This window comes from Solanum verrucosum, unplaced genomic scaffold, assembly GCF_900185275.1.
Source record: "Solanum verrucosum unplaced genomic scaffold, falcon-dt-bn FXZP01000210.1, whole genome shotgun sequence".
Taxonomy (NCBI): Eukaryota; Viridiplantae; Streptophyta; class Magnoliopsida; order Solanales; family Solanaceae; genus Solanum; species Solanum verrucosum.
In genome coordinates this window covers 1,437,033-1,460,711 of record NW_026020045.1, presented here as the reverse complement: position 1 = coordinate 1,460,711, position 23,679 = coordinate 1,437,033, and the positions used below count along the sequence as shown (strand labels likewise).

The following is a 23,679-nucleotide window of genomic DNA, read 5'->3' as shown; positions in this document are numbered from 1 at the left end:
AATACCCAGAAGAAATTCTTGTTCTACACATCCAAGATTTGCTCTGTAGGGTTATCGCAGTGGCGTTCTTAGGATTTTTTCGGTTTTCATCAACCCCATATCAGCAAAAGTTATAATAGGTTGGTTTTCTTCATACCCATCTCGATTTTTGTTCTAATTTGCGATGTATGTTTGGAATTATTCAATTTTAGATTGTGGGGTTGTTCAAGAATTGATTTTTATGATAGTTTTGTGTAAAAAAGATTGCATTTTTTTCAGGGTTGGTGATTTTTTTGTTGAAAGTTATGGTGTATTCGATGTTTTGCTATGAACCCAGTTGAAACAGACACGGATTATCCTCCGTTTTACTCAAGGAAGAGATTAAAGTCTTTAGATTTGATGGGAATGGATGTAACTTCAATGGATACTGTTGGGGATGAAAAACACGATGATGTAGTGTCTACAATGGAGTTAACTGTTGGGTATTGCCTATTTTCAATGAAGATTGTATTTTTTAGTTTTGTGTTCACAGACCAAATTATTTATAGAGTGAAGGGTGAAAAACACAGCTAAAATATCCATTTTTTTAAAGTTTCATACATGAACTATTAGGTGGGTGAGTTTATTATTTTGATGGAGGACAAATAGACTTCTTACATTTTCTGCAATTTCGATTCCCTTCTTATGACTTTCTTTGCTTAATATTGTGTGTGAAATAGGTCAACGAAGAATCATGTTGGTTCTTTGAAGATCATGAAGGGATGAAACATGGGCCGCACTCTCTTATGGAGCTTTATTCATGGTGTCATTATGGATACATTGTGGATTCAGTGATGGTGAGTTTGTGTGTCCGTAGCATTTTTTCTAGGTCCTATATTTAGCTCTGTAGTACATGGTGCAGCTGTTTCCCCTACAATCCCAGCCTTTCTGTTGGAAGATGTTTGTTTTATTATGTTGGATGTACAATTGAATCTTCTGAGCTATAGGCTACATGTAAACTGAACATATGTAAAACAGTTTACCCGGTTTTGATGGGTGGAATCCCTCGATTGAGCTGCTACACTGCACTGATCGCTTAACTTTTTTAAATTAGATATGGCTGGGTTTTAGTTGAAGTATAAAAACTGAGAGGACTCTTTTGACTGAATATAAGTATTTTTATGAGTGCATATAATTTTTTTTTACTATAGAAGCAAACTTGGGGAGGTGGGGAGTGGCCGAATATATTATTTTTATGAACAACCTAGGAAATGGAGCCTTTTTGTTTGTGATAATGTTGTACATACAGTGGGAACTTAATAGGATTCATTTCTGTAAAGGTGAATTCTCAGAATTTGTGCTGTGCAAAGTTCTATTACCATAATTTCTTGCATATTCCAAAAGAATCCTGTTCTTGTTTCTGTATGGGCTCGTCGGATATCTATTGTTCTTGTTGTCTTTTTCTTCCGCCCAGCTTGTGTCAATTTGGCCTTAACCCGTAGTCTCTTCCCATTTTATCTGTAGGATTATATTCTCACTCATCTTCCGATACCCTCCAAACTTGCCATTTTGAATTTGGCATAATTTTCCTACATTCTTTGTGCTTGTCGCTTGGTTAATGGTCTTGTCAAAACTTGGAAAGGTCTCTCTACAAACTGTTAGTCTATTGTACTTTTATATAAATTGTTCCACGCTGCACTCTCCGAACTGAACCCAAAATTAACTAAGCAATTCTGTGAAGTAGTTTCCTCTTTTCTTCACCAATCTTCACATCAGTTTAACTTTATTCCCCTTTTTTAATTATCCCACGAGTTTCAACTTGCTTCCCTTTGTTTAAGCCTCATATAATTTAACTATTAATTTAGGTTCTAGACCGTTGGAAATACAGTTCATGGTTCCAATTATTAATGAGTTTAAAATTGGAGAGTTCGGTCATTTGCAACCATAGTGATAATCACCAGAGAATTCTATTCTTTTAAGTAGTTGCTTTTAATTTTTACTTAGGTTTCTGAACTAATTGCCTCAGTGTTAATTAGCGTTTCTACTTGATTTTTTGGGTGCATTTACTTCTCTATGAATACCTATTTGCCTCATTTAGTAGGTTATTTTAAGTTTTACTTATCTTCAAGTTTTTGTTCCCATAGGAGAGCCATGGTAACTAAGCACCAATTAAGTTTTCTTTTAACTGGTTTTGTGTTGATTTGAGGATTTTGACCTTTTTTTCCCTCGTTGCTTGCATTTATTGGAGATTGTCCAACTCTTTCATGCTATGTGATACTACACCTAAGTGGTATGTGCTTATTGCTTGCTCATTGATGTTGACTTTTGCAGATACATCATGCTGCTGATAAGTATAGACCCTTTAGTTTGAAATCTTTGATTAGTAGTTGGACTACGGCTACCCCTGGAGCTCTCTTTTGTCTAATCCCGATGGGCATGAGACTGCATCCTTACAAGATTTTGTTTCCGAAATTTCTCAAGAAGTATGCTCCCAGCTACATATGGTTATCATGAAAGCAGTCCGTAGGACTCTACTCGATGAGATTGTTAGCCATGCAATTTCAGAGTGCATCACTGAAAAGAAAAATCTCAAGAAAGCCACTAATCAAAAGAAAGTCACTAATCAAAAGAAAGTCACCAATCAGTCTGTCAAGATGTCATCTCCTGGTACCAGAATGGTAAATAACTTTCAAGCATGAAATAGAAGTGTGGGGAATTGAAATTTCGAATCTTGCATGCTACTTATCGTTTATGTGAACAGTCTGCAGGTTTTGGTGGCAGTAAGGCCTTAATTGATCCTGAGAGGGGTGCAGAAGCTCCTAATTTTCTTAACCGGAAATCTCCTGCTGCTGAAATCCCTTTGAAGTCGTCTTCAGGAAGCTCAAAATCTGTTGGGAGCTTTGAGAACTGTTGTGATTCTTATACAGTTGTTTGCAGGAAATTATTGGACTCTTGCATGCAAAGTATCTGGAATGCTGTCTTCTATGACCATGTTTCAGAGTATTCATCTGCGTGGAGGAAGAGAAAACGATGGTCACCTCCTTGTCTGATGGTTGAATGGAACATTCAAGCAATATTCATCTCCAAATTTATGTCATAGCGTGTTGACAGGGTATTTTGTCCTAATCAAACTCTCAACACGAACACATTTTGCTTCGAAGATGGACCATTGCGATTCCATTGTCCGCGGTGACACTGGAGGTATCTTCATCAACTTGATGAATCAATAACTTGTTTCCCAGATACTTGTTAGCCATTATTTTAATTTTTGCTATCCTTTCAACCACATATATTCTTAAAATGGGTCTACTTCGATCTTTAAAAAAATAATCGTAAGTCACGATCATCCCTTATCCTAGAAGGAGGTCCTTTTTGCTTTTCAATGTAAGTAATAGAGAGATCATCTTTATCACAATTTAACTTAAACCTAGAAATAATTATCTCAACCAACTCATTACACATAATATTCTCACATATCTTTATTGGTACCGTTTCTTGACCCTTTGATCGCCAAGTATAACGAGTAGGATTCTCTACCCATTCACTATGTAAATCAATTGCTATTATTGTTATTTGATCTTCCATAGATGGACACAATACCTGAAGACATCACACAATATTTCAACTAGTGAGACATTCATCAAACAACTTTGAAATTGCTAAAGAATATTTAATACTTATTATTACACCTATTTCGTTGTTTCACAACTATCATCAATAGTAAGAAAATTTTAGTAGCTTTAGAAATTTTTATAATTCTTCAATTGACCAACAATAGAATACAACTATCAAACAACTGCACTAGTTGTTGGGACTTCTACTATCGCCGGACAACTATAGACAGTTGTTGGACATTAACAAACGTCATATTTAATTATTTCAATAAATAACTTTGATAGTTTCCTGGACAACTACGAAAGTTGTTGACTTAAACAATCACTTTGGGTTCACTAAACGCAGCTTAAGAATGGACGCAAAGTGATTTTAATACTTATCAATAATGCTCTTTTTAGTTTATTCAAAGATCAAACAAAACAAATGCAATACAAAAAAACTCAAACATATATATATATTTTGATATTCTTTTTTCATAAATTTTTCTTGATAGATCTTCTTAATAAAAGCATATTTTTGCAGATAAAGGAGGAAGAAGAAGAAGAAGAGGAAAAAGAGGAGGAAGAAGAAGAGGAAGAGGAGGAGGAAGAGGAGGAAGATGAGGAAGAGAAAGAGGAGGAACAAGAAGAGGAAGAGGAACAAGAAGAGGAAGAGGAGGAGGAGGAAGAGAAAGAGGAGGAGGAGGGAGAGGAGGAAGAGGAGGAGGAGGAGGAGGAAGAGGAAGAAGAAGCGGAAGAGGAGGAAGAGGAAAAAGAAGAAGAGGATGAAGAAGAAGAGGAAGAGGAAGAAGAAGAGGAGGAGGAGGAGGAGGAGAAGACGACGAAGACGACGAAGAAGAGGAAGAGGAAGAAGAAGAGGAAGAAGAAGAAGAAGAGGAAGGATGAGGAGGAAGAGGAAGAGGAGGAAAAAGAAGAGGAAGAAGAAGAAGAAGAGGAAGAAGAAGAAGAAGAGGAAGAAGAAATGATTGACAAATATACCTGTGGTTGAAGAGGATTAATGGGAAGAAGATGGAGTTGAGAGAAAGAGCGCCTATTTTTTAAATATTTAGAAGAAGAAGAAGAAGGAGGAGGAGGAGGAGGAGAATTTTTTAATCTAATTAATATTATTTATTTATTTTTCACTTCTACCTAATATTTAAGACTTGTACGACTCCCTCCTAATTTACTAACTTCTTTATCCCTTTTAATAGACCTTCCCTAGAAATCTCGACCTATACTTGGCTAACTCAAGTACAATTAGGAATACATTTTTACTTAGTTTATTATAAAAAAAACTCAATTAACAGAAGATTTCCACTTTCACGCAAAGTAATGTCTTATTAAATTTCACTTAGCATTCATTAATGTATACATATGTATAAAACTAGTTTGTTAAAATGCATTACTTAAACCCCTCTTTTGAAGTTGTTTTTCTATTCATGCAATGTTCCCTATATCTACATATTTTTATACACAAGAATAGTTCCCTATTTATGTACGAGTTAGTCTTTTTAGGAATCAAGTTTTTGTATAACTTGCTCTGTTTTGCACCTTCAATAACTCTTTGAGAATTAGATTTTTCCTAACTTTCACTTCCTATTCTTTTCTATTTTTTGCACGCACATTAAGGCCGAATAGCCCTGCTATGAGACTCAACGATACCATTGTTTCATTATGATTTTTACATAATGAAACAAATGAACAAAGTTTGAAAGTCAAATGAGATTTTCAGAGGATGTGAAGATAACTCACAATCGATCAATGAACATGACAACATGACAATATTTGAGTATGAAGTTTTCCATTCAAGAGAAATCAAGACTCTACACAAAAGGGAGACTTTGGATAGATTTTCTTAATGTAACTTCACTTTTCATGTATTTTACCAACTACATTTTGACCTAATTCTTTTGGTAGAATACGTATGAAACCCACATAGTGTACAATTTTACTATGTAACATTTTTAAATTTCCTTATTTGTAATAGCAGAACTACGCCTGACTTGATTCCCTCAGTGGGATACGTTGGCCACACATAAATGGTTCAACCACATTAAGATAATTTTTTTTTACTATTTATGAATCTGAACTACACATGGTCTGACCTTGGAGGGATATGTAGGCAACTCATACCGGGTTCGGTCCCTTTTATTAGAAAATGTTCAAATCATTTCTATGTACTTTGAACTACGTTTTAACCTGATTCTATCGACTAGATACGTAGGAATCCTATATAAGGTTCTGTCTCACAACAACATAAGTTTAGTGTACTTCTCTTAAATCAGCACTAGGGCAGAATTCTGGAAAAACATGGTCAAGGAATGACCAGAATCTATCAAGCTATAAGCTGCTACATTATAAGAAGTAACAAACAAATGGGGTTCATTTTGTTTCAAAATTATCACAATCTAAGAGTTTGGTAGAAATTATTTTTCTTACAACTTATAAACATATACTTACATATTTTCCTACGTACTAACAAATGCCTCTTTTGTCACGACCCAAGGGTACCCCCTAAACGTAACAAGGCACATAGAACCCTGAAAGGCTCCATGTAAGTTACCTAGCATATCATAACATAAGTAAAGAACAATAAAGAGTAAAACGCATTTTCAAGTCTAAAGTTTTCATAAAGGAAAGCGGAAGTCTAGACTCGTCTCAATTAGCCATCTATTACAATCTTTGAATCAAATAGGGTCACAACCCTTACAACATAATCTGAAAGTTTAATACAATGAAAAAAGAACTACAAGACATCATCCGTCATCAAACCACGAGGACTCACCACAAGCAAGGAGAATAGTTGATTTCAAGCTTGAATCAAATGAAGATCACCTCAAACACCGGACCCTACACTTGTGGGAAAATGTAGAAAAATATGGGTTAGTACAAAAATGCACTAAATATGATAGCCATGCATAAAAACCTTGAAGACATGATAAAATGGACATTTTAGTTGAATGCATGCAATTTGCTAAGTTAAAGCATCATTTGAAGATAATGGAAAAGCATAAGTCATAATCATAATCAACTCATAAATCAACAAGGAACATATCATACATACCCTAAGTAAAGCTTCTTGAATAACTATAGTTCATAACTCATCTTTTTGTTCATACTATCATATTAGGGAATAGGCCTTAACTGACATAGACCATTTGAGCTTACCATGGAATCCGGTGTCTACCCCACACCGAAAAGGGGTTGTCCTACTTGCCTAAGGTAGAATCATACTCTTAGCTTAGGTGGATCCACTAGGTAAAGACCTATGAGGACACATAATTTATCATTTTTCGTAATGCCGCAAATATCACCCACCCCCAAGCCCACACTCCCAACACCCTCTAAGGTAACTCCTCCCCAACGCTTTCAAATTTGATGGTATTTCATCGTTGTTCTTCTCCGTGTTATTTTTGTAAGAATTTCAAAGATATGCTTTCATTGTTTCAATAATTATAGTTGTACGGTTTTTGGTTTCAAATTTCTTCAAAATCTCCATCTTCACTAGCTTGGGTTTCTACTGAAATTTTTGCTATAATTTGAATTTGAAATTTATGTATTAGGTATTTTTACTTTCATTGTTTCAATAATTGTAGTTGTATAGTTTTTGGTTTTAAATTTCTTCAAAATCTCTATGTTCACTTGCTTGGGTTTCTACTGAAATTTTTGCTATAATTTGAATTTGGAATTTATGTATTAGGTATTTTTACTTTCATTGTTTCAATAATTGTAGTTGTACAATTTTTGGTTTCAAATTTCTTCAAAATCTACATCTTCACTTGCTTGGGTTTTTACTGAAATTTTTGCGGTAATTTGAATTTGGAATTTATGTATTAGGTATTTTTACTTTCATTGTTTCAATAATTGTAGTTGTACGGTTTTTGGTTTCAAATTTCTTCAAAATCTACATCTTCACTTGCTTGGGTTTCTACTGAAATTTTTGCGGTAATTTGAATTTGGAATTTATGTATTAGGTATTTTTACTTTCATTGTTTCAATAAGCATATGTGTTGCTTTTGATTCCTAGAATCGTATTTTAGGTTATATGCTTTGATGGTTGCAACTAAGAAGAAGTGGAGAGGAAGCTGCTCTTAAATCTGGTGTCCTTAGATATGGAAAAGGCAAATGGCGTAAAATTCTTAAGGATCCAAAATTTAGTGGTGTGTATTTAGTGGTGTGTTGTATCTGTGTTCAAATGTTCATCTCAAGGTAGTATTTTAGCTTGATATTTTTTTAAAAATTAATTTTATTCTGTGTATAGGAATTTTAGATGTTTCTCAAGTCAGATCCAGTGTATTATGTACCCTATAACTACTTAGTTAAGCTAAAGTTTTGATACAATCTACCTCTGTGATGACTTACAGGACAAGGGGAGAAGCATGACTGTGATGGCAAACAGTTCGGGTTCTCAATATAAAACAAGGTTGGCTTTGAAATGGATGTTTCAGTCCATTGTTGATGAGTCCACAAATTGGACTCATTTAGGGCTATATTTTAATAGAAATTGTGTCCTCAAATGCTTATTTGATCTCAATATCTGATGAAAACCCTTAAGTTTCAGGTATTTAAAGTTTGAAGGAAAGCATGGATACTACGTCGCAAAAATGAATGAAAAGGCTGAAAAGAAAGAAGAAATGAAGGCCTGAGGATCGCTGAGTCCACTTGGCGAGTCGTCCAAGGGTCTTACTTCGCCTTTTGTTCCAGTGTGCTGAGCCCTGAAGGAAAGGATCAAGTCGGCGGAAAAAGGAAGCAGTCGGCGCATCGCTGAGAAGTTTCGCGAAGCAGTACCATGTCACCCAATGACCCAGAGCACGACGATGCTGAAAGATGGTGCAAGACGGCGATGAACTACACCAAAAGGCAAATCGCCGAGTTGATCGACGATTTCGACTAACAACGCCAAAAGATCCGCTGCAGCACAAATCTGTGAAAACTATAAATACTAGTTAGAGTTGTAGTTTTAAGAGTCAAACAATTATTATAATTTTCATATAGAATAGTACTTTTTGATATTTTTGCTCTAAGTTTGAGAGGGTTTTGAAGACTTGAAGATCCAAAGGGTTTCATCTTTAAGATTTGGATTTGGGTCTCTTGGATTCTTCAATTTTGGACTGTATCAAGACTTAAATCTTCATACCTAGTTAAATGCGAGCTCAATTTGGTATAAATTTCTATCTCTTATACATGTGTGGCTAAAAATCCCAATTCTTGGGGTGTGATTTAGCGAATATGGGTTAAGATAATTGTTGGGTCTTGCTTGCTGATAGTTTAATCGTAGTTTAATTGCGATTTCATTTAGTAGTTGTGGATGAATTTAATGAATTTGTAGTTGCAAATACAAGTTTATTTATGTTTTTTCGGCTTGCTCGAGAGAGAGGTCGTAAAACTAAAACTACTAAATTGATGACCGGTGAGAGTGGGTCGACATGAGGTTCAGCTCGAGAGAGTGAGAGGGTTAAGGCGTAGGCCTATCTTCTGCGGCAAGTGGGTGTCCGATAGCAACGCATTTGAAACGGGATAAGTTGCTCGAGAGAGAGCTTATTCCCCTTAAAGTTTAGCCTAGTCACAATTATTCTATGAATCTTCTATTGAAAGCATGTACCCAATAATCTAGCTTAACCCGTATTCCCGTCACATCCCAAGGATCCCCTCTCATTACTTAGAAATCCTTGTTTATTTTGTTGTTTTTACTTACTAGTGGCAAAACCCCATTGTTAATTGATAGTCTTATGTCCCCCTTTAATTTACAATGTTTTTAATCATTAATGTCTTTAGCTATGACTAGTTAGAACTAAATTTTATTTTTCTATTAATTCTCAAAACCACTATCTTGGGAACGATTTCAACCCTTGGTTGAGTTACTAAACTATTGTACGATCATAGACACTTGCATTGAAAGTTGTGTCTTGATTATGCAAACATCACCCGTGCAGAATGACAGTTCTGAAAGTGATGAAGAAATTCCTGAAGTAAGACCAGCTATAACTTCTAGTGGTTCAAGAAGATCTCTCCCAAGGTTATTCTTTTCGGAGATTCTTAGTTGTTACATCATCATTCTCACCATGTTATAATCTTGTAGATTTCTTTGTGCTTATAGATATCATTATATGTTTGTTCTTCTCATAATCATGTTGGTTTCATAAATTTTCACTTTCTTGAAATGTGGTTGTCGATATGTAGGTTTATCTAGTTTTTCAGTATTTTGGAGCTGGTAGAAGCTGTTCAATAAGCCTCATGCCTAAATATTGGATGTTAATCATAAGTTCAACAACTTTACATTTAGTTAGTCAGCATAATATTATAAATTAAAGTTGGCATTACATTCTATATATACATTTACTTCAAAAGAATGATCTTCTCCAATTTGTTAGACGAGGAATGATCTTCTCCAATTCTTGCTTATTTTTTATTGTTATAGGTTGGATAATCTTATAATGGAGGCTATAAACAACTTGAAGGAGCCAGGTGGTTCCAACTAGAGTACCATTGCTACATACATAGAGGTACTTGTCGTCTTATTTGAGTTCCATGTGCGAGAAGTAAAGATACAATAGTTAGAACAATATTTCATTTACTATTACCATGCTCAGCATTCTTATGATTTGAAGGACCTGTAACATGTTTTCATTTTGGAGTTTTGCTTCTTATTTTACCATTAATAAAATTCTGAATGGTGTTTGGAATTTGTCATTCATGCATACTTGATTTTGAGGCACTCTTGGAGTCAGTATAACTAAACCTTAGTATGCTTTAGTCATAAGTGTGGCACTTGTTGTATGTCTGCGGCTTGTAAAGCCTATTAATGAAGAAAAAAGAGTTAGCTTGCTTCTTCAATGTCATAGTCTTTCTAGGATATCAAGAATTGACTGTAAAGCTGGAAACAAGACCAGATATAATTTGATCATTAAGCCAAAGGGTTTTTTTACTCGCCGTAATTCCTTTACGGAAGAGTCAACTGCATTTGAAAAGTGTACTTGCAAAGTATTGCATCAATGGGTCCTAGAGTATGTATCCCTTCAATATATATGGAGGGTAGATGGACCAATGGAAATATGAATATGGTAGTGCTATATGAATATTAGTTTATAAATGATCTTGATTACTTTACTATAGGAATATCCCCTATTCCCCAAGGATGGGCTACCGTAAGCAGGTTTTCCATATAATTGTTGGCTTGTCCATCCTGACTAGAACATATAACTTTCTTGTAAATAACCCACACAGGTTAAAACTGCTGCGATTTCACTTCTTAGAAGAAACATGACTTATTACCGGATCGGTTAGTTCATTTACTTAATATAGCTTTCTTCCATTTTGTAGGACCAATATTCGGCACGTCCAAACTTTAAAAGGCTACTATCCGAAAAACTGGAGTATCTAACTGCAACTGGAAAATTCATAAAGGTGATTTTTCTTGTGTTGTTCATTTTTTTAGTTAGATCATCTTGCATAAGCTTAGAGCGAAGCCAGTAAGAATTGCACTTGCATTCAAGCTTTTGAATGATCTTCTGTTACTTGTTCTCGACATGGTTGATCATAATACTCACAATATAGTTCTTCTGCAGATGAAGCGGACATATAAAATGGCACCTAAATTATGTAGGAAATATAGAAGGAGAATACTATCTTTAGAGAATGTTCAAGTTTTATATAGCCTACTTAAGGCCACTTGAGATGATTAGAATCATCAATTACATCTCTATTTATAGTAGTAAAATGTAAAATCAAAAGTCTTGCACAAATAACTAAATACATGTATCACAATTAAATAGAAACATGTATTACAAACTCCTAAAGGACTTCTTGAAAAACTAAGAGAAGATTTTGGAAGACTAAACATTAATGTGGATGCATTAATTCCAACACTCCCCCTTAATGCATTTGCTTGACAACTCCAATGCGTTCTCGAAGATAGCAATTTTTTCTCTCTAGGAAGTGTTTGATGTCAACAAGTTGTTCTCCTGTCTGGCAATAATGCAATTAAATTTCACCTTTCTCTTTTTCTTCTCAGATAAAATGATACTTGATGGAAATATGCTTTGATCTTTCATGGTTGACTGGATTCTTGGCAATTGCAATTGCTGATTTGTTATCACAATACAAAACAATCCATTCTTTTTGCTTTTCACCAATGTCTTCAAATATTTTCCTGAGCCAAATAGCTTTAGAAGTAGCCTTAGTTGCTAAGACATATTCTGCTTCAGCAGTGGATTGAGCAACAACACTTTGCTTTTTTGATAACCAAGAACAAATACTTGATCCAAATAAGAAAGCGTAACCAAAAGTACTTTTCATGTCATCTATACTTCCAGCCCAATCACTACCAGAATAACCAATTAAGTTCAAATCTCCACCAAATTTGTACATTATCCCATAATCCATTGTTCCTTGCAAGTAGCGTAGAACACACTTTGCAGCTCCAAAATGCACTTGGCTTGGTTCTTGCATGAATCTGGATAATAAACTTGCAGCAAACTTAATGTCAGGCCTTGTTGAAGTAAGATATAGAAAACTTCCAATCAAGCTCTTATAGAGTGAGCTATTAGCTTTATTTTCTACCAAATTTGTACATTATCCCATAATCCATTGTTCCTTGCAAGTAGCGTAGAACACGCTTTGCAACTCCAAAATGCACTTGGCTTGGTTCTTGCATGAATCTGGATAATAAACCTGCATGAAACATAATGTCAGGCCTTGTTGAAGTAAGATATAGAAAACTTCCAATCAAGCTCCTATAAAGTGAGCTATTAGCTTTCTTTTCTCCATCATCTTTTTTGAACTTCTCATTTGCTGCTAATGGTATGGCCACAGACGTGCAATCCATCATTTTAAATTTTTGAAGAATACTTTTAGTATACTTCTTTTGAGAAATGAAAATTCCTTCTTTCACTTGAGAAACTTCGATGCCCAAGAAATAATTTAGCAACCCAAGATCACTCATTTCATAGGCTTGCATCATATCTTGCTTGAATTTTTGCATCATCTTCACATCATTTCCTGTAAAGGGTAGATCATCCATATAGAGACAAACAATGATGATGCTGCCATGTTCTTTCTTCACATACAAAGTGGCTTCGCTTTTACTTCTCTGAAAATTATTTTTCAGAAAGTATGTATTAATTTCATTGTACCAGGCTCTTGGAGCTTTGCTTCAGCCCATAAAGAGCTTTTTGTAGCCTGTATACCTTCTGTTCTCCCCTTTGAACAAAAAATCCTTGTGGTTGCTCAACATAAATCTCTTCATCAAGTTTTCCATTAAGAAATACAGATTTAACATCAAGTTGAAATATCTTCCATTTCTTTTGTGCAGCAACAACAATTACGGTTCTAATTGTCTCAAGACGAGCAACTGCAGAGAAAGTTTCATAAAAATCAATACCTGGTTTTTGCGTAAAGCCTCTAGCAACCAACCTTGCTTTGTGCTTTTGAATATCTCCTTCCTGATTGAGTTTGATTTTGTAAATCCATTTTAGACTTACAACTTCTCTTTCTTTGGGTATAGCCACAAGCTCCCAAGTATTATTTTTTTCAATCATCAGAATTTCATCTTCCATGGCTTTCTTCCAAATATCATGCTTTATTTCCTCCTCATAATTTTCTGGCTCAACATCGGCAAAATTACATCTTTGATAAATGTCATTCAACATTTTGGTTCCTCTTGGAGGCGGTCCTTCATCATCTGTTATCTGAGATTTCTCCCCTTTGAGGGACATCTTCCTCTTTCTCATCCTCTTCTTGATTTGACACATCTAAAGATATGATAGAAGTATTTTCTATCTTTTTATCCTTCCAATTCTATGCTATTTTTTCATAAAAAATGACATCTCTACTAACAACAAATTTGTTAGTTTCAAATTCTCGACTTGTGTATTCACTTCCTCTGTCACTGCGAATTGTTTTGATACTGTAACCTTTTTGCTTCTCAACAAGGGCTTTAAATTTCTTGAATGTAGTAAATGCTTCTGACTTTTCTTCCAAGAAATAAACCCAAGTCATTCTCGAAAAATCATCAATAAAGATTAGAAAGTACCTTTGATTTCCAAGAGATGGAGTTTTCATAGGTCTGCAGATGTCGGTATAGATTAGTTCCAAAAGTAAAATTGCTCTCCAAGACATCCCTTTTGGAAAAGACTTTCTATGTTGCTTTTCCATTACACAACTTTCACATGGATCCACCTCAGTATGTATCTCAGGAAGGCCTTGCACCTTGTCTTTTTGCTTGAGAAGCTTCAAACCATGAAAATTCAAGTGACAAAATCTTTTGTACCAAAGCCATGAATCATCTACAACTTCATTTTTAATGCATTGAAATGAAATTGCAAAGTAAAGTTTCTTTTTATCATCTTTACTTTAACAATGACTTGATTTGACTCAATTTTATCATAAATCTTGCAATAATTATCTCTAAACACAAGAGAATAACCATTTTCCATGAGTTGACCAACACTAAGCAAATTTTCTTCCCAGTCAGGAACATAAAGAACATCATGAATTCTTACCGCTCCCTTTTATGTTGATCAAAATAGTACCTTTACCTTTTGCATCAACTAAGGCTCCATTCCCCATTCTCACTTTAGTAGTGATGCTATTATCAATTGAGAGGAAAGCCTTTTCATCTCCAGCCATGTGATTACTACAACCACTATCAACATACCATTCATTGCTTTTTGTTGAAGTATCAGATTTAGAAGCAAAGAAAAGGTTTTCTTCCCTTTCTTCCTCCTATTTTTTTTTAAAAAAATGCTTGCTTCCGTTTCTTGTGCCAGCAATCCTTCTCAATGTGTCCAAACTTTTTACAAAAGTTACATTTGGGCTTGCCTTTGTGCCAACATTTTTCTGTAGTGTGATTAGTCTTTTTGCAAACTTTACAAAAATGATTAGAACTTTTCTCACCTTTTTCTTCAACCTTCTTAGCCGAACCATCATGCTCCTGCTTCTTTTTTTTGGACTTTAATTCTTATTTTGTTGATTTTTTGAGAATTTTTGAGAATTCTCATTGGTTCTGGACTGGAAAGCAGTTTCTTTGGGTTGATCTTCACGAAAAAATATTCTCTTCTCGTGTGCACGAAATGATCCAACTAGCTCTTTGATAGAAATATTAGAAAGATCTTTCATCTCCTCAGTGATAGCAATAATGTACTCATACTTTTCTGTGACACTAATTATAATATTTTCCACAACTTGTTGGTAAGTAATTGTATCACTATGATTTCTGATTTCATTAACAATATTCATGACTCTTGTGTAATATTCATCTATTTTTTCAGATTCTATCATCTTCAAATTTTGAAACTCTCTTCTAAGAGTTTGAAGATTTATAGTGTGTCACCATACACCTCAGTTTCCAGAGACTCCCAAGCTTGTTTTACAGTCTCACAAGTAGCAATTTTTGCAAAATATGCTCTTGAGACTCCCATTTGGATTTTGCTTAAGGCTTTTGCATCTTGACGATACTTAGCCTCAAGATGTTTCATCTTTGCTATTGTAAGTTTACCATCATTTTCTGGCTCTTCAAAGCCATTTGCAACAATAGTCCACAAACCTTCAGCTTTCAAATGTGTTCTTATTCTTATCTTCTAGTATTCAAAATCAGTTCCATCAAAAAATGAAGTAAGAACAACTGAAGAATCAGCACCTTCATTTGTTTTGGATGCCATATTTTTTCTTCACCTAACCCCAGATTAAGAACAAAAACCTACTCTGATACCAATTTGTAGGAAATATAGAAGGAGAATACTATCTTTAGAGAATGCTCAAGTTTTATATAGGCTACTTAAGGCCACTAGAGATGATTAAAATCATCAATTACATCTCTATTTATAGTAGTAAAATGTAAAATCAAAAGTCTTGCACAAATAACTAAATACATGTATCACAAATAACTAAATACATGTATCACAATTAACTAGATACATGTATTATAAACTCCTAAAGGACTTCTTGAAAAACTAAGAGATGATTTTGGAAGACTAAACATTAATGTGGATGCATTTATTCCAACAAATTATTATTTTCAGACAGAAAAAGAAACCCCTCTGTTTCCCTCGTGAATAGAAATGAGAGAATCTCTTCTATGGTTGATAGGGATGACATAAACATGCTCACTAGATCTCAAAAGGTAGTCGCTGCCACTGCACAAGCAGTTGCAGAAGCAGATGCTGTTATAGTTGAAGCCAAGGAGGCTAATAGGGAGGTTGAGGCTGCTGAAACTGATGTTGAAGCTAGACATGCATTTGCAGAAACTGCACTGAAAATACTACAAGTGAGAAGCATCCCAAGGATGGTAAGTTCTTCTCTAGTTGCATCTACTGCGTCCTCTTTTTCTCATATTTTTGTTTTCCCTTGCGCTTGGGGTTATGCGGCTTAATGTCTAGATATCATTGCCTTGCACAAACTTTGGTACTTTTTGTATGATTTTCAATTCCCCTTCAACTTTACTTTAAATGAGATGTACTAATTTAAAAACAAATGTCGCTACTTAGTTCGTTTCTTAAGCAATGTTGAAATATACCTTAACTTAGTAATAAAGTTGGGTACTATCTTATTGCCAAGCATAATCTTCCCCTGACTGCATTAGTTTCTATTTTGATGACTCGTCACTTTGACAGTGTTATGTTGTGACATTGTCATGTATCATCTGCTTAAGTTAAATAGTTCGTAAACTATTGCACTTAACTCTGAGTAATACAATCTCAACAACCAGTATTGTGGTGAGAATTGGAAGCTATAGGCATCAGATACTTTAGCATTCTACTTATTTTGGCACATGAAGATTTATGAGCTCACTCTTTTGACAGTGTGACACTTTTTATTTTGGGAGAGACGGGGTCGAATGTGGAGGGGAGAATTCAAAGGGGCATGATGATGTGTTAGGAAGCTGCTGAAACATGTCTTTTTGCATTAGTGGGTAACCTTGGCCTAAGTTGCTTGGACTATTCAGTTTCGGTGCCGCATCCTATCCACACTATTTTGGTGTGAGATCAACACTGCATTTTGCCAATTGATTTTGGGTACTTTGACAGGGGTGAAATAATTGATTTCTAAAATCAAAACAAAAGCAAGGGTGAAATCACATTTTAGGCAATTTTTTATTGTTAAAAGATATTTGTATTCAAAAGTTAGCAGAAGGTAAAGTTACCAATTTTTTTTTTTAACAAAGTCGTGCTTTAAAGATATTTATAGGTCAACATCACTGTTGTATGTTCAATGAATTCTAGAAGTCTATCATTGTCTCTTATGTGATTTGCAATGGCCATGTTACACCATCTGTACTTGATGATAATTACTTATTCAAACTATGTTACCTTTATAAAAATAAAATAAAATTACTGATTCAAACTTGCTCTCAAAATTTTGTGAATTCTTTTCCTTCAAAATAGTCCATAATTTAGGCCTATTTTATATCTGTCTTTTTAGTTATATGAATTATTTGTAGCTGAATCCCTGGACCCATATGCATATCTAGATCGTTACTTCTGAATCTTAAAATTTTGATCACAAAGGATTCGGCCTCTAGATCCACACTTGTATCAAACACCCGCACCAAGCAACTTAGATCTTGGTGTTACAACAAGTTTTGGTAGACGGGTGCTAGCTGAGAAGTTGGAATGATATGGTTCTAGTCTTGATATTCCAAGACAACAATAGTCATATATATCTGCACACACACACATATTTAATTATCTGTTTATTTTTATCTTTGAATGTTTCATCAATGTGATATAGACGTCTTCTAAGTTAATTAGGAGGTTAATGATATCCTAAGTTTCTCGGACACGGGTGTCGGTGTTCGATATGGGTGATGATCTAGAAGTCGAATCCTTCATGATCTAAATTTTAAAATTTTGGGGTATGGATCCCAGTACGGATACCGATGTAGGGATTTGGCTAAAAATAATTTAAGTATCTAAAATAGAGTTATATGTCTAAATTATAAGACATTATGTGGAAAACTAACAAGGTATTCCTAGGGGAAAATATTTATCAAGAGGAGAATCCTCAGAAGGAGATATAAAGAAAAGGACAGACATAAAAATTTATGTATACATGGTATTTCATTTTGTTTGGTTTGATTACAGGAATCATGGTATCTGTCCCAAATTTCTTCGTCGATTTGGGTCAAAGTACCCAAGATTGATTAACCAAATCAGTACGGACTCCATACCCACACCCATGTCGTGTCGACACTAGTGCGGTACTGAAAGTGAAAAGTTCAAGCAACTTAGATAATACCTACCTAGTTCCAACTCTCTGCCATAGTTGATGGAACTTCAACGGTGTAGTTTTCTGTGTCTCGATGCAACAATTAATTTATCGTCACTACTTTGTTGGGTGAAAGCCTACACCTACTTGTTTCTTATTCCATTTAATTATTTAGTGTCCCTGAAATGTGTTGATGATACATGTTTGATTGAACTTTCAGAGGTTCTAGATACACGAGTTACAGTTTTGCTGGATTTTCTTGCAGTTTGATATGTTTGTTTGCTCAGCTAACTCGCTTGTTATTGTTAGCTTGAAAATATGGTAAAGAAGTTCATGGGAATAGAATGATCCACCGGTGTGGTGTCAGCATTGAGGCATTTCTGATGGTTTCGCAATTTGTACAAGGCTGGGGACTGTCAGGAAGTTGAAGTTTTTGTATCAAGGCTGACGAGCAATTTTTGGTAGCATATCGGAGAGAGATGATATAGATGGACAGTATTGTGAAAACCATATTTTGTTTGAAATTGTATTAGTTTTGTTTTTTACTAAATACCCACTCATCGAAAAGACTATAGAGGAGATTGGTTGATAGTTGTACAGATGGTCTCCGATTGCACGGTGTTCTTCTATGCGCAAATTTTTGTAATTGTACATAACAATATTGCAGAGGAGTTATTATGTTGAATGCTATAGCTCAATGATCTTTCTGTCATTATACACAGATGGTCTTTGTTTAACTTACCTCTCATGCTTGTTTTTGTTGATTTATTACATAGTGGTTTATTTGTCATGTTGGTGCTTGATCGGAGACGCAGTGGCTGGAATAAAATAAAACCATTTGCCTGTGGTTTGAAATCATGAGACAGACCTAATTTAATGCATTGGTTTGCAACTACAACTAGGTGGATATTTGAATCGCTGCAGAAAAATGACAAGATTATTGAAAAATTACTTCAAAACGATGAAATTTATGTTCTCTCATTACTTGTTGAGGATATCAGACACATAAATTTACTTATTGTATGGACACGGAGATGCAAATACCTGATACTAGGTGATAGATAGATAGATAAGCTGGAGGAATAATACGACATTGCATATCCTGCAGTGAATACACACACACATGCAACAAACTGGCATATATCAGTTGGGTATCCTATCACACGACAATGTGGGCCATGCAGAACCCACTGTAGAAGAAGACATCTGGGCGTCTGATTCATTTTCATTATATCTTCATGAAGGAAAGAAGTATTGGAAAATCTCCTGTTGGTATGGTTGGACAAATCCCAACTGATAGATACTACTCACTCACTTTAGCTACAAAGTGATCAGATCATTACTTACTACATCACCCAAAGATATACTCTTAGACAAAATCATATTAGAACTAGGAAATCAAATTTCTTTTGCAACAACATCTATCGCGAATCCTATTTTTAAGAAGTTGGTTAACCATAAGAAGGAACAGTTAGATGAGAGTGAAAAACCACCATTCCTGCCTCTACCAGACATTAGATGTTGATATCCATTTTTCCAAGCCAGTCACCTTATTTTGGATTTTTCATATTTGGCATTCCTTTCTTAGGAATGAAGTTCAGTGTTGTTGGAATGGTAAATTAAGCGGCTTAGGAAATTATCTCATGGTTTTAAAACATATTTACGTGAAGGAGCGGTAGTACCCCTATACTTCAAAAAGCTTACAAGTTTCAATATCAAGTTGACCAAATTTGAGGCACAGGGAGGAACACAAAATGTTATAACGTCAAGAAATAATGAATTCATGCTAATAAAGTGCAACTTTATTCTTACTTGCGGTCATTCAGAATGAAAATTTCAATAATCCATTAGAAGGAAGCATGCTAACCTTAAAGTCTTCACTATTCAGTGCCATAAGACTATCGATACTCCCTTTGATTAGACAAATTTCTTCCAGAAATTTTTGGCAATGCACTTTTGAGGTAAATTTTGTTCTCTAAAACTTGTCTCCTCTTCTTTTCTGATGTTTGTGTTGGAATATATACTATTAATCATGTGTTTAGATATAGTATTTATTATAGAACAATTATTTATTCATTTTTAATAGATCATATAGTCGTTTATTATGTCTGTTTACTTATATAGTAGATGATTTAGTGTATAAAGTTTAAGCTTATACACAGAGGATTAAATCATCGGTTCTTATAAGTATATATTTGTTCACAATCTAAGATAGAAATTGGACATGTCATCGATACGATTGTAGAACAAGATTATAATTAGTTAATCATGATTATGGAAACGGTATAGTTCCAACTTCTTGTGCTAGTGGAATTTGTATATATTGAACAAGACCGAATAGAGATAATTGCTTTAGACTGAATGATAAAAGCATATTCTCTAAACTATTAAATTTACTTATATTCTTAATCCTGATATAACTATTATGATCCGTATAAGTTAATTGCCATTTTTATTTATTAAAAGGTGAAATTCTAAGATAGGTCAATATACTTGGTAGATTGGATGGTGATAATATATATATTGGTGAAATAATAAGTTAGTTGACGAAATCCATGTATCGATATAGAGATTGATGATATGCCTTTTGAGAAGCTTAAAAGTTTTCATCGTGTCAAACCTTGCAAGTGGATTTATGAATCCATCACATGAAATAAGTTAATTAGTTCTCTAAAGGAAATTGATCATTGAATTAAGTTCGTTAGTAATTTAATTTAATGATTAGTATCTGTAATCTTAACATGAGAAATTACATATGTGTTTAATGGGGAATTTCGAAATATAAAGAGAGGAATGCATTTACGAATTTCTAGTGGAATGATTTGTAATTTATTTTGGTAAGAATAATTTAAATTAATTATTTAGAATTATTTCCATAATAGGAAGCCTCAGTAATTAATTACGTGGTTCCTACCATGCCTATATTTAACTAGAACTCAGAGTCTATTCTAAAGGGAAAAGGGAGAAGTATGTGTCTTTCTCTATTCTAAAGAAAGTGAGAAGTATGTGTATTTCTCTATTCTAAGGCAAGGGAGAAGTATATCACTTTTTCTATTCTAAGGAAAGGGAGAAGGACATGACATTTTCTATTCTAAGGAAAGGGAGATGTACATAGGAAATACATGGTATTCCTTCTCTTTGGACTAGGAAGAAATCTCTATAAATAGGGATTCTTCTACCCCTTGAAAGAAGATAACTTTTATATAAAATACTTTCCCACCCAAGTATTGAGAGAGTTCGAAAGTGAACTTGGAATCACTGTAGAAGTGCAGAACAGTGGTCCAGTTTGTGGACTAGCTTGTGGATTCGCTTGAAGGTTCTAGCTTGTCAACTAGCTTGTGGATTCGCTTGAAGGTATCTGCTCACACTTCAAGAGGTAATTCTTAAATTAAATTTCAGAAAGTGTATGTTCTCTAACATGATTGTACTTGTTCTAGCATAAACTATGTGTTGTCTATTATTAATGTAAGTTGTATGATTTTGGTATGTTTACGATGTGCATATAATGTTCCAACAATTGTCATCAAGAGACATACTTCCATCTTTATAGATAACATAAAATATATGTATGTGCAATTGTATGTATGATTCGTGGTTGGTAAATATATTTTTATTGCGAAAAGAACGAATGAGATGAAACTTGAAGGTTTTTGATTCATTGGCTAAAGTACATACACTCTTAAATTGTGAGATGATCAAGAAGGAAAAACGTGTTGGCGACAGTTTTTCACTTTCACGTGGGAATGGACAACAATAGTAAACACTTGTCCTAATGATTTTTCGAAGTTCTTTATTTTTAAATTAATGGAACCTGATGAGTCCGAAATTTGTACTAATTTAGGGATTTATTTATATAGATTTAGTGTCTTCAAATGCTTGTTTTGTGCCAATAACAAATGTAAAACCCTTGATTTCCAAGTACATGGATTGAGGAACAAAGCATGGACACTAACTTGCAAAAAAGAACAAAGCAGCTGAAAGAATGAAGAAATTCAAGCATGGTGATCGCCCAGTCATTTGGCGAATCGCCAAATGACCATTTGCCTCGCCTAAAGTTCCAGTGTGCCAAGCCCGGAAGGAAAGAACCAAGTTGGCGAGGGAAAGGTGTCACGACCCAAGCCTAGGGCCTAGACGTGACATGACGAATGAGGAACCCGAAGGAACCCCAAACAAGCCTCTCAAACTTGTCATCACACTTCATCGGTCGCGGAAGTACATTCAACATTAATTAACGGGAAATAGGGACTAAGGGCAAACCATTTCAAAATGACATCATAGAACAAGAGTCAAGCTCATTTACAAAATACTTGTCCAACGCACACCTCTACATACATAGATAGGACGGGGCCATGACATACTACCGGCTCCCTTCATAGTCAAAATACAATTGCAAGCTAAAGTCTCAAAACATAGGAGTAGGAAACATAACATAGCCCTCGAATCATTGAGGACTCACCAACAACTCGGATAAGCACCGTACTAGCCACGTGAATTGAGAGAAGGATCAAGAGTAGCTCCGGTCCCTACATTGTGACATCATGTAAGCAAAATATGCGTTAGTACTTGGAATGTACTAAGTATGCGGGGTGCAACACAACAATAGACAAGGACACAATCGAAATACAAGAAATAGTTTCATAGGCATTATGAATAACAATATGAGGATGCATGATCAAAGTGAAGTCAAAACATGTTTAAGTAAATCTATACTAATAGTAGATATCATATGTGTATGCATGATCCAACAAATCTATAACCCCAACTTAGGATGGGGGATGCCGTTCACACCCGGACACCCTGGTGGCAAGGTATAAACCCCTCACATGGTTGATGTTGGTCACACCCCAAGCATCCTAGGTGGTGAGATATAAACCTCTCACATGGTTGATGTTGGTCACACCCCAAGCATCCTAGGTGGTGAGATATAAACCTCTCACATGGTTGTTCGGTTCTTTTCCCCCGGACCGGGCATGGTCATGCAACACTTTATATAGGAAATTCCCATTAGGCTCTAATGCAATCTCACGTATGGAATGAACATATACACAAACTTAGTTTGTCATCAACACATCTCTGGATTTCCATACATCTCATAGCTCAAGCTTTAAAGCATCGATTCATCAATTCTCCATAGTTGGACATTTTGTCAAATACCTTGAAGGCATGTAATGGAATCAAAGAGCATGGAAAATAGGGTAGTAATTATGCAGCCAAACCAGTGAACAACCTATAACAACACCTTTTTAACACCCACAATACCACATGAAAATCTCCACATCCATTCCAAATTTAGGTTCAAGTTCTAGAGTCACGACATGCTCAAAACAATCACTTTTCATGTTTAAAATTCAATGTGCAGGAAATTATTACAAAGAACAAGACTAATTTATGAATCTTAACTTAAACCATGAATTAGTGAGTAGAATAGAGTCTAAACACTATGGGTGGAAGGACCCATGAGTTCAACACCACATACCTTGAGTTTTTATGAAGGTCTTGAGAGTGTCTTCAATGGAAGCTTGGAACTTGGAGCAAGAGTCTCTTCAATCTTGAGGAAGGTTTTGGATTAGGGTTCTTGAGAGAACTTGAGAGAAAATGTGTCTAAGTATGGGAGAGGTGTTTTGGGAAATGTTTTAGAGATGGGAATTGAACTAATGGTATATAGGAAATAACATATGCCATTTGGAAAAATGGTCCAACACTTAGAAAAAAAAATGAGGCGGGTGAACAGTAAAAACTCTCACTGGAAATTGCCTTCCCTGCCGGACAGATTTTACGAAAATGGGCATAACTTCTTCGTACGAACTCCGAATGAGGTGAAACGAAGTGCGTTAGGTAGCTAACTCAAAGGGCTTTCCATGTATATGTTATTGTCCACCCAATAATTTGTGTGCTAGGAGATATGACCCTCCAAAGTAGACCCTCG

At 34.9% G+C, this 23,679-nt stretch overlaps 2 protein-coding genes and 1 pseudogene across 2 annotated transcripts in view; all 3 read left to right on the top strand.

The window, feature by feature from the left end:
- The first annotated feature begins 697 nt into the window (after positions 1–697).
- On the top strand, positions 698–3,058 carry LOC125821786 (histone-lysine N-methyltransferase ATXR7-like). Its single transcript, XM_049501154.1, has 3 exons — positions 698–815; positions 2,290–2,636; positions 2,720–3,058. Exons 2-3 carry the CDS (start codon positions 2,460–2,462, stop codon positions 3,056–3,058), a joined length of 516 nt encoding a protein of 171 aa, XP_049357111.1. The 5' UTR covers positions 698–815; positions 2,290–2,459.
- Positions 3,059–4,224: 1,166 nt separating this feature from the next.
- The window catches only part of LOC125821735 (MAP3K epsilon protein kinase 1-like), a 602,763-nt gene continuing 583,308 nt past the window's right edge, over positions 4,225–23,679 (top strand). Inside the window, exon 1 of the mRNA XM_049501115.1 lies at positions 4,225–4,242. The gene's annotated coding sequence lies outside the window, so the exon portion shown is untranslated. The remainder of the gene's footprint in view (positions 4,243–23,679) is intronic.
- LOC125821785 (telomere repeat-binding factor 1-like) lies at positions 9,464–15,918 on the top strand (annotated as a pseudogene).

What these genes read in the sequence shown, in the direction of transcription:
- LOC125821786 (XM_049501154.1), top strand. Translation starts at nt 2,460, where the DNA reads ATGGTTATCATGAAAGCAGTCCGTAGGACTCTACTCGATGAGATTGTT. An exon ending in CATCTCCTGGTACCAGAATG is followed by an intron (nt 2,637 to 2,719) that starts GTAAATAACTTT and finishes TTATGTGAACAG; the next exon opens with TCTGCAGGTTTTGGTGGCAG.